The sequence below is a fragment of the Salvelinus alpinus genome, chromosome 1 (assembly GCF_045679555.1).
Source record: "Salvelinus alpinus chromosome 1, SLU_Salpinus.1, whole genome shotgun sequence".
Classification (NCBI taxonomy): Eukaryota; Metazoa; Chordata; class Actinopteri; order Salmoniformes; family Salmonidae; genus Salvelinus; species Salvelinus alpinus.
The window spans coordinates 90500245-90512454 of NC_092086.1; the positions used below are offsets into that span (position 1 = coordinate 90500245).

The window sequence follows — 12210 nt, forward strand, 5'->3', positions numbered from 1 at the left end:
TCTTGACTGTGTCACGTTTATTAACAGAACAAAAACATGACAAGAAAGTAAACACAACCGAAATGATCTAATGTTATTCACCTTCTTGCACACAGTGTCTTTTACAGTATCTGTTCCTGGAGAGCCACCTGGGCTGAATACAGACAGGAGAGGCCATCTGAGGGAGGTGTGAGGAGGGTATATTGGAGAAAGCAGTGCCCTTCTTAAAAATATGACTCTAGTAGGATAGGATACACTGTCGGAGACTAGTGCTCCTGAGGAACCAGAAACTCTCCCCCCAGCAGCCACATTCAACCAGGACCTTCACTAACAAAAGGCGCAGATTTAACACACAAAACGACTGTCACTCTGCAATGGTCCACTCATTCATCTGAGCAGTGTTAACCACTCATTGCCATAGAATCCAACAAATATCAACAAGAAAAGTTAAGACAAATTATTTTGGGAAAAAGCATCTCCATGAAAAAACAGAGAACCATTTTACTAAGCTATGAAATGTACACTGCATTTGTTTTAGTTGTGACTGACTTAACAAAAATGAAACCGACATCTAAACCCAGATTACTTGTAAAATTCAAATAAATCTTAAATACAGAAACTATGTGCCTATAAATCTATACAAATAGTACAGGTATAGACACAGTTTATAATAGATGTTTGTAGAGTCCATGGTGAGGCCTCCAAGTCTCCCTCAGTCAGACCAGTGCAGTATCTTCCATCTCCATACGGCTTGTGTGTCCCTCTCCTCCACTTTCCCAGATCACTCCAGGCCCAGGATATAGTTGATGCCTTGCACAAGTCCAATGATTACAGGTTGCCAAGCAACAAGGTAGCGGAGCCAGTCCAGGAGTTGTCCATACATGACATGTGGCTTCTCCCAGCTTCATATTATGGGTCAAGGAGATATAAACAAGTGACGACCCCCACCCCCGAACCCTTACAAACCAATTCACATATCCAGTCTGTGATAACATATTGTGATATCTTTCAGGACCTTACTAGAATCAGGCTTGATAGTGGAGAATGGACAATAACATCTTCCAATAACTATATCCTACACTTTTTAAAACCATAGGAACATCTCTTCACCCTAGGGTGTTGTTTTAATTAAAAGTGTGTGAAATTAAATAGGTATGCTATGGTGTCAAGAAAGGCTTTGGGAGGTGTATTGAGTGGTTTCCCGTGGTAACGTGATGTGTCACCTCTAAAGCAGAAGAGGCGGCAGCTACTAATGTTGACAGTTTCTACAGCCGCTAACAGGAACTAGGTTATAACTCAATGTGTCTCCATGGAAACAAAGCCACCCTTCCCATAATGTTCTGTTCCAGTTTGTGTTTACATGTAAATGTAGGTCAAAGTTCCCATGAACAACATCAGCGTAAACTTCCTGCTTGTAACTTATACTGCAGCATTTATAGGTAACACAACCTATTCCCATCATGGACAAGCAGAGTGAAACTAACGACCTCTGTACTGTGTGACCCTCTGTACTGTGTGACCCCCTGTCATGCTAACCAACAGAAATAATGAGTCATAATGACTGAGACAAATTGCAACATGAAAGCAAAAGACAGAGACATACACAATACAAAAGAGGAACATATTAGACATCAAACCCTCATGAGAGCAGAAGAGTAAAGGATACGGGTTACTGAACATTCTCTTCAGGTCCACCTTCTCTTTACAGTACGGGCATATCTGCTTCTTTCCCACGATGCACCATCCTCGTATGCAGAACTCATGGAATCTGAGGCAGAGAGAGTTAAGGAGCCAGGTAGAAGGTGGAGGGGTGGTGTTACATGTGTGTGCATTCAACCCTAAAAAAAACATGAGAATAACTGCAAAATATGGCCAAATGTGAAACTTTAGGTAAAATCTGGTCAAATGCTGTAGGCAGAGCTCACTGCTTGTTAAAATACTGGACGTTTTTTTCCTACTTCCCTGTGGCACACTGTAATAACCATATCAGTAAGCTCAGACCAGTAAGCTATTCAAATATGATGTCCTCAATGTGAACATAGAAACCACAAATGCCATAAAACATGTGACAATTCACCTCATGGAAGACTAGTACAGGGAGTCATCACAGGAGACGACATAGGGCACCATTATTATTAGAAACAGGAAGTGAGATGGGTACATGGTACAGTGTTACTGATGTTCCACAGTCAGATCTCATGCGCATGTTTGCTCAATCAATTTCCCTTTGGCTTTTGTGTTCGTACACCACGTTTTCCATGACAGACTGACAGTTACAGCTTTTATGCAACAGACAAACCAGTTCTACCACAACATCACGCTCCAACATGCATATTTATCTAGAGAATATTTCTTAGATGATAAAGGATACACATGGTTGCAGGATAGTCTGTAAGTGTTCTCGATGATTCCCTCCTCGCTGACGTCGACCAGAATGGGCTGGCCACACACAGCGCAGATACTGTCAGAGAGGTGCTTGGTGGGCATTCCAGACGCACTGTAGTACTAGAGAAGACAGAGACAGACAGAGATACAATGTAATGTTGCTGGACAGATTCACAGCTTTTACAACAAATAATGTTATACAACTAGCAACTTGACAGGCCCTGGATACTTACCCCCACTGTCGATGCCATTACGTCTGCACACATTTCAGCAAAGTCCCTACCCAGGACACCATAGTACAGACCATAGAACAGCAAGGACACACCAAAATCCATTGCGTCCTCTGGCTTTATTCTGAAAATAAACATCAATATCAACATGATTAAAACGTTACAACTTCTCAAAGAAAGCTTCTATAAATCAAAATGTATTTAAAGGATTCTGAGATAAAATGACTAACTACACCAGGATGATCCTTGTTAACCTCTGGTATTGTCCATAAATACACAATTGTTCCAAGAAATAACTAGAACTTACCTAAATATCAAGTTAATGCCAAACAGTGTAAACATGACGACAGAGTAGCCCACTATCCCTGTGGCATAGCTGATCTTGTAGAGGAGGAGGAACCATTTGTAGACCAGCCTGTCCACAAAAACAAATGAACATTCAGACATATTTCAGCTGAGGTGAATGTGAAGAAACATAGATCCGTTCTTTGACTAAAGTAGCACTTACTGCAAGACAGGTTGGGTTTGAGGCTTTTGACCTCTTACCATGACCATTTCATCATGCATCACCTAGGCATTCTGTATATTATGAGGTATCCAGACCTGCCAACCCTGTCCAACTTTTTAGAGTACTAGACACAATTGGGAAATTGGAGATTCAACTCGCGCGCATAGCCCTCGCCGAATTGGGGTTCTCTTTCCCCCGCACGATTTGTACCAAATCAAGTCTTCCAGGTTGGAATACTTTCTTGACAGCATTCCATTTACACATATGGTAAAAGTCACTAACATGATCTAATCACAAAGGGGCTTTATTCTTGGAGATTACATGTACAGTGTAGAATGGAGATAATATTATTATAATGTTTTTCTTAGCACATGCCCCCAAGTTTAGTCTCTATAGTAGAGGAACGCTTGTCACCTCTCAAACAGGACCAATCACTAGGGCCACCTCAATCACTAGGGCCAGCTCAATCACTAGGGCCAGCTCAATCACTAGGGCCAGCTCAATCACTAGGGCCAGCTCAATCACTAGGGCCAGCTCACAAGTATTGGCTTTTTAGACATGGTTCCTAATCAACACTAAAAGCAAAATAATTTGAAAACATAAAAACAAAAACAAACAATTGCATCGACACAGACCGCAAACTGGCTACACAAAGCTTAAGTAGGCTACCTCAAAGAGAATCTGAACCTGTTCACTAGAAGAGTCCGGTGTTTCAGACGAGGTAAAGGTGCCTATTGGATTTCTTTGCAGCGCATACATCCTTTCAGATTTTAGAAATTGATCAAATCTCAAATCTAGTGGAAAGGCATTTTAGAAGCATTTTAGAAGTGTTCGGTACCTAATACCTAACACTCATTCACTCTTCATCTTCTAAACTCCAGACTCCATTTAATGTCAAGATGTTTATATTTATTTTGGATTATACTTTTGTAATGCTTTTTGTGACGTGGATCATAATTACAGTTACAGTCTATCAGGTTGCGTGATCCTCATAATGTTACGTGGAAAATACAACGAACGGGACGCAGAATTAAATGTATATCACACTCGCACAAATGCGACCAGTTATTTTTCGTATTTGTATTTAATTTCTTTCACTAGCACATGTGATTAGTGTTTACCTTTCCGCAACACACAGAGTCGAACATGGATTTGTCCATGTGTTTACGTACAGTTGACAGTCGGCAAACTCAGCACCACAACAAACAGGAGGGGCAGACACGGGGTAGCTACGTCGAATAATGTATTAATCTCCATATCCGTTGACACAAACTCTGTACATGTCTGTGTTAGATTTACTCAGTGGATTCTAAAACGTTTTTAAAAAATAAGGCCCTATTCATTTCTGCATACTTTTAACTCCGATCTCGTACATGAACAGAGAATTGCGTAGTTGGTACGCAAAATGCGTGCATGTTGGCAGGTCATATGGGTGTGTGTAGACACTACCTGGCCTTGTGTATGGGGCCTTACCTAGGCGTAGTGCACTCCAGTGGCTTACGTGTTGCCCGGTAGGTAACGTATGCAGTGACCACAGAGAAGATGAACCACGTGACAAGGAACCTCCACCAGTGAAGCTTGGTGGTGAAGTACAGAGGAACCACCCACATCTGGAACAGAGTCACCAGCTAGAAGAGAACACACATTTTAAAATACAGATGCACACAGACACTCATAGTTCAATTTGAGGCTGAATAACCCCAAGAACCAGACTGAAAACAGTTGAAGAAGCTGGTCTGTGGATGTTTTGTCTGTACAGTACGTGAACTGTGATTTGTATGATTTGCCTGCAGGTGTGTGCAGGGCATGCTGTGTATTTCCTCTTCTGCACGCAAGTCAGTGTGTGTTTGTGTATCTGAGTGAGCATGACTGTGCAGTGTGTGGGAGAGATTGTCTGTGTGTCTTACATTGTAGGACTTGGGGTGCCTCTGTTTCCATTGCACAAGGACCAGCTGGGCGATGACCAGGGTGACAATGAGGATCAGCACCATCTCAGCGTGCATGGCCTCATGGCCCTTGTGTTTTGCATGCATCCTGGCATGCTCCAACCTATGAAGACACACACACACATATACTACAATCAACCTAGTGCTCAGGCCTGGGTATCCAATATGATCAATCACTAAGTATCTGGATAGATTCTTATAATAGTTACATTCATACTAGTTTCCATTGGTAGAAAACATTGATACACTAAGGGCTCTACAGTATATCAATAATCAGACTGCATCAAAACAAGATAATGTTGAACCTGACTTAATTTTTGTGACGAACAGTTGAAGTCGGAAATGTACATACACTTAGGTTGGAGTGATTAAAACTTGTTTCTCAACCACTCCACACATTTCTTGTTAAACTATAGTTTTGGAAAATTGGTTAGGACATCTACTTTGTGCATGACAAGTAATTTTTCCAACAATTGTTTACAGACAGATTATTTCACTTATAACTCACTGTATCACAATTCCAGTGGGTCAGAAGTTTACATACACTAAGTTGACTTTGCCTTCAAACAGGTTGGAAAATTACAGAAAATTGTGTCATGGCTTTAGAAGCTTCTGATAGGCTAATTGACATCATTTGAGTCAATTGGAGGTGTACCTGTGGATGTATTTCAAGGCCTACCTTCAAACTCAGTGCCTTTTTGCTTGACATCATAGGGAAATCAAAAGAAATCAGCCAAGACCTCAGAAAAAGAATTGTAGACCACAAGTCTGGTTCATCCTTGGGAGCAATTTCCAAATGCCTGAAGGTACCACACATTCATCTGTACAAACAATAGTACACAAGTATAAACACCATGGGACCACGCAGCCGTCATACCGCTTAGGAAGGAGACGCATTCTGTCTCCTAGAGATGAACGTACTTTGGTGCGAAATGTGCAAATCAATCCCAGAACAACACAAAAGGACCTTGAGAAGATGCTGGAGGAAACAGGTACAAAAGTATCTATATTCACAGTAAAACAAGTCCTATATCGACATAATCTGAAAGGCCTCTCAGCAAGGAAGAAGCCACTGCTCCAAAACCGCCATAAAAAAGCCAGACTACGGTTTACAACTGCACATGGGGACAAAGATCGTACTTTTTGGAGAAATGTCCTCTGGTCTGATGAAACAAAAATAGAACTGTTTGGCCATAATGACCATCGTTATGTTTGGAGGAAAAAGGGGGAGGCTTGCTAGCCGAAGAACACCATCCCAACCACGAAGCACGAGGGTGGCAGAATCATGTTGTGGGGGTGCTTTGCTGCAGGAGGAACTGGTGCACTTCACAAAATAGATGGCATCATGAGGGAGGATAATGATGTGGATATATTGAAGTAACATCTCAAGACATCAGTCAGGAAGTTAAAGCTTGGTCGCAAATGGGTCTTCCAAATAGACAATGACCCCAAGCATACTTCCAAAGTTGTGGCAAAATGGCTTAAGGACAACAAAGTCACGGTATTGGAGTGGCCATCGCAAACCCCTGACCTCAATCCTATAGAAAATGTGTGATGCAGAACTGAAAAAGCGTGTGCAAGAAAGGAGGCCTACAAACCTGACTCAGTTACACCAGCTCTGTCAGGAGGAATGGGCCAAAAATCACCCAACTTATTGTGGGAAGCTAGTTGAAGGCTACCCGAAACATTTGACCCAAGTTAAACAATTTAAAGGCAATGCTACCAAATACTAATTGAGTGTATGCAAACTTGTGACCCACTGGGAATGTGATGAATTAAATAAAAGCTGTAATAAAATCACTCTATTATTCTGACATTTCACATTCTTAAAATTAAGTGGTGATCCTAACTGACCTAAGACAAGGAATTTTTACTAGGATTAAATGTCAGGAATTGTGAAAAACAGAGTTTAAATGTATTTGGCTAAGGTGTATGTAAACTTCCGACTTCAACTGTAAATCTAATTTGCAGTCAGAATGAATAATTGTTAAGAGACTGACCTCCACTTCTCCTCCGGTGACAGATGGGACAAGTCGACCTAAAGTGAAAACAAACCAAACAGACATTCACAATTATTCCAAATGCTTCTAAATCAATTAGTAAGAAATCTACATATAAATACATTGACATAGAACCTCAATTAAACAGTGACAATATATCTACAAACTACAATTATTGCATCAAAAATGTTCATTTTAAATCAGTCTGTATTCTGATCATGTGGGTTGGGAGGATGTTGGTAGTGGACAGACATGTGAATACTAAAAGGGAAGAACCCTGCTGGCCAACAAAGAGAATAGGCACAGTTTCTGTCCATTATAGCTAAATGGTGAGAACACTAGCCTTTGGTCCAAAACAGTTTTTAGAGAGCTCAAGCTACCAGGACAGAGGATGGATTATGCGTCAACTAGATGACCTTTGACTCTGTCTGCCACATCAGCAATTACATGGCGTGACATGTAATGAGTACTAGTTACTGCTACATCATTGATGCTATTGCAATAGGAAACGGGTTGTCAAGCAAAGGCAGCAAATTGGGGGCAGCTAAACCAGAATGATCAATTTTGTTAGCTATCTGTGGCTACTTATATAGCAACCTAGCTAAATAGTTAGCTAACGTTAGCTATCAGCTACCACGTACAAGACAAGGGCGTGATGATGATGGCCCTTGAAGTTGTACGTTTTTGTTTTAGCTGGCTGCACTATAATATACTTGGTTTCCTAATGCACTCAATAGAGAAATGCACTCAATGATATCCTACCTATCTAGCTAAAAGGGAAGAGAACTGGGAAGTTAACTAGCAAAGCTAACATCGTGTGACGTTTACTAGCCGGTGCAAGAGGCAGGTCTTGTCCATATTGGCTGCAACGCAATGTGAGCACCTTACAAGTCACGCTATTCGTTGTTTTCGGATTCTACAACGGTAACACATATGGTACCCTAACCTGATTTGGTTCATCGTGATGTCCGAGTCCATGATCGTGTTCTACACCATCAACCTCCACCTCAAACACCCCCGCCATCTTCGGGAGTGCTGTCAATTCCGAACGGATGCCATTTCCGGTTTGGAAAACATGAGGGCCAATCAAAACACTGCACGCGAGTTCTTTTCCGTTTGTAAACAGGTTAGACAAAGATTTTTTATAACTAACCCAAGATGAATGAATCATAGTGGGAATAAACGTGAATTGAGATGGGCAGAGCCAAGCACAAACTAGTCAGATCCTATTGGCGTGTTCTAGCATTTGTTTGCCTATTTCCGTTAGGGAACTCTGAGAAGCGCGTGTGTGGAATAACCAGTGGTGTAAAGTACTTAACATCCCTGGTCATCATGCGTTGTTTGTAAATGATTTCTGCGTGTGACCCTGGATATCCATAAATTTTAAAAACAAGACAGTTGTGCCGTCTGGTTTGCTTAATATAAGGATTTTTAAAAGTATTTGTACTTTTACTTTTGATACTTAAGTATATTTTAGTACCTACATTTACTTTTGATACTTAAGTATATTTAAAACCAAATACTTTTAGACTTTCACTAAAGGAGTATTTTAGTGGTTGACTTTTACTTGAGTCATTTTCTATTTAAGTATTTTTACTTTTACTCAAGTATGAGTATTGGGTACTTTTTCCACCACTGGGAATAACTCTATTCACCCTTGCACCACCTGGTAAAAATTGCCATTTTTAGAAACTGTAAAAGTCTACAAAATGCAGTCCATTCTGTTACAGATTCTAGTTTTGGAAACAGAAAACTGCATGGAGATCAAATCTTTCATCGATGAGAAAATGTGCAAAAATCCATCTCGCTTCATCTTCTTCAACTGCCGGCCACTGGGCTTCAGCTCATCACCATATTACCATATTTGGAAGTGACTGGAAACACCAACCGGATGCTTCACGTGTATACATCTGGTGAAATATCTGTCTCGTTGTTCTTTTATTTATATTTTGGAGAAAACCATACAAGAAGTATACAAACAGACAATGATAACATATGCTAGGGGGTACAAATTACAGATTATACAAAGACCTTAAAAGATACACACATATTGATTGTTTTAACAGCTTTCTTATTAGAAGAATGTAGAATAGTCTTAATGTACTGCTCGAATTCCTCATAGAAAACATGGAAGAGTGTTTTTTATTAGTTAATTTACATTTATGAATATGACATTTTGCCATTAGCACAAATAGATTTGAGGTAAAATTGTTTTTCTTTATCCTTACTATAGTTAAGGAAACCAATTAGCACATTCTCCCATAAAAACAAAAGTCATTAAGAATATTAACAATGATAAAACTATGAATATCTTTCCATCATTTCTTTACATCTAGACAGTGCCAAAATAAATGCAAAACTGTTCTGTCTCATTGTTCTATCTGTGGTATTGCTAGCAATCTGGCTATCCAGAATCACAATAACACGCTGACTTCTGCCCCATGGAAGGGCGCACATCGTTAGCTGACGTTATCACGAAACGATGTGCGCGCTTCCATGGGGCAGAAGTCAGCGTGTTATTGTGATTCTGGATAGCCAGATTGCTAGCAAGAATGACAAGAATGTGCCATGTGGAGAATCGTAAGTGGCTGGTTTAAACTTGTTTCATCATGTTCTAAGTTTGACTGATTTCATGTCAATTGCTAATATGGCTAACTAGCTAGCCAACAACTGTAAGGATGTATTTGAGAGACAACAAGTACTCATTACCTAAATGTATTTATGTTTTCAATAAACATTGGAGACTAAATATAGCTTACCCACCAGATAATTTTCCATCAATGGATGTCGATTTAACTCGTTTGACTGCTGATTAAGCACTAAGGCACGAGGGGATATTGTATATCGCCAATATACCACGTCTAACGGCTGTTCTTAAGCATGACGCAAAGCGAAGGCCGTTAGCTGTGGTATATTGGTCAAATATCACAAACCCCCAGGGTGCCTTATTGCTATTATAAACAACGTAAAAACAACATAAAAATATTTTTTTGTCATACCTATGATAAATGATCTGATATACATCAGCTTTCGGTCAATCAGCATTCAGGGCTTGAACCCGGTTTTTAATTAAGCAATAAGGCACGGGGGTGTGGTATATGGCCAATATACCATGGCTAAGGGCTATTCTTAGGCATGACGCATTGCGGTGGTTCGAGCCCTGAATGCTGATTGGCTGACTGCCGTGGTCTATCAGACCGTATACCACTGTATGACAAAACATTGTTTTACTGCTCTAATTACATTGGTAACCCGTTTAGAATTTGCTTAGTTAAATAAAGGTTCAATAAAAATAAAAAAGTATAATAATAGCAGTGGGTTTGTGATATATGGCCAATATACCACAGTTAAGGGCTGGAGTTTGAGTCATGAAAGTTGGACAGAGGATCTCAAAATCTCTGAGCAACAAGCACTTGAACAAACTTTTTTTTAAACAATGTTAGGCTATTTTCTGGCAATTGTGCCGTTATGTGCCAAATTTTAAGACCACAAACAGTTATCAAATGGCCTATTTCCCGAGGTTGACTTGTCATTTCAATAGGCATAGGCAGGCTACAGACTAAAATCTGGGTTTATGATTGTAATTCAACTTTGCCATGGTTTGCTTAGATAGATGGAGGTAGCTTGTAGCCTCTTATAGGCCTACTGTACATCTTCAGATAGTCTACAGTAGCCTAGGCAAAATGTACGTAAGATGTAAACTGAATGATTTGCTTAGTTCAAATTAACAGACTAATTTATTCAACATGAATAGTTTGGCGATTTCGAGGTAAAAAGTGCTTATGTTTCCCAGTAGCCTGCTGGAATAGGCTACTGAGGATGGGGTCGTAATTTTAATCACTGAATTAAATATTAATATGTATATGTACTGAATATGCTTGTCAACAACAGCCAGTGTTTATTGATTTTTATTTATCTAAAGCCTAATCTGACTGACTGTTACCGTCAATCTAATACGTTCTAACAACTGATCGGCAATTGCAATAGAGCTTTGATAACTTCCAATTGAATTAACTAAACATGGCCATTAACAGCCTGCCTCACTGCCTGATAGTCAACAGCAGCAGGTCATAGTGAAATATAATATTTTTTAAAGAGAAATGCCATGGTGGCCACAGTGCAACTTACTATAGAAGTAGGCCAAAAACCCACAACCCATGACCAATACATTTTCACCCACGACATCAATTTCAAAGTAACCCAATTTTCAGGAAAACCGCAAACATGGCAACCCTGTTTTTGCCCCATAGTTGTACATGCCTCAGTTTTGTTGCTAAACAACCAACCCGAAGACTCTGTGGTATGTATTTGTTTTCAGGTGGAGGGAAAACTGTACAAGTATGAAACTGTTCAGCTAAAGGTGTCTGACATTTTAGATAAACAGACAGCTAATTCATTTGACCTTACTATGGCCCAAGTGAAAATTAAATATTTGGTTTCATTCACTTCACAGGTAAATTCTTGAATTTAACTGTCAACTAGCCAGCAGATCCAACCCGCTTGCTTACAGTTGCACTAGGGTCGGACAGGCTTCCTGTTTAGATTAAGACACTGCGGAGCCGGGGGCAAGGTATGGCTTGGAAAACTTACCTCAATCCAGGGATGAGACATGCGTTGTACTCCGAATTGTCCCATTATGCCAACTGTTAGATCGAGAAGATTGAACGACTGGTAGTGCAAATTAACCTGCTCAATCTTCTCTGTCGAGGAAGGGGGCAAAATGGAGGATTATGCCAAAAAAGGAGAAAGTGGGGGACAATAAACAAGAACACACCCCTTCAACTGTAAATAATGCATAACTAAGTAGCCATGTGTTATGTTGCTGTGACACAGCCCTAGGAACTGTAAATTACAACTTACATTTAGATTAAGCTGTAAATTACTAGTTGAGTTTAAATTAAGCTTGAACCCCGCCATGGCTGCTTACAGCTATATTGTTTAAATGGTTTTGTATTATGATGTACAACAGGTGACTAAATTAGTGACAGTTGTCTTGTGATTGAAAACTGGACACAAATGTAATTAATTAAACACCAATTTATTGAAGTCTGTTTACACAACCCTAGCTTGAACCCCACCATGACTGCTTGCAGCTTTGTGTTTAAATGTTTTTTTCATTATGTTGTTCAACAGGGGGCCACTGTAAATGAGTGACGGGTTCT

General features: G+C 40.0%; 1 protein-coding gene across 1 annotated transcript; it reads right to left on the minus strand.

Annotated features, from left to right (window-relative positions):
- Positions 1–2: 2 nt before the first annotated feature.
- Positions 3–8147, minus strand: LOC139533729 (E3 ubiquitin ligase RNF121-like). Its single transcript, XM_071332050.1, has 9 exons — positions 7995–8147; positions 7049–7086; positions 5010–5151; positions 4576–4730; positions 2902–3009; positions 2598–2718; positions 2351–2484; positions 1646–1747; positions 3–881 (listed from the first exon to the last, which is right to left on the minus strand). The coding sequence occupies exons 1-9, from the start codon at positions 8070–8072 to the stop codon at positions 761–763; spliced, it is 999 nt and encodes a 332-aa protein (XP_071188151.1). The 5' UTR covers positions 8073–8147; the 3' UTR covers positions 3–760.
- Positions 8148–12210: the final 4063 nt, after the last annotated feature.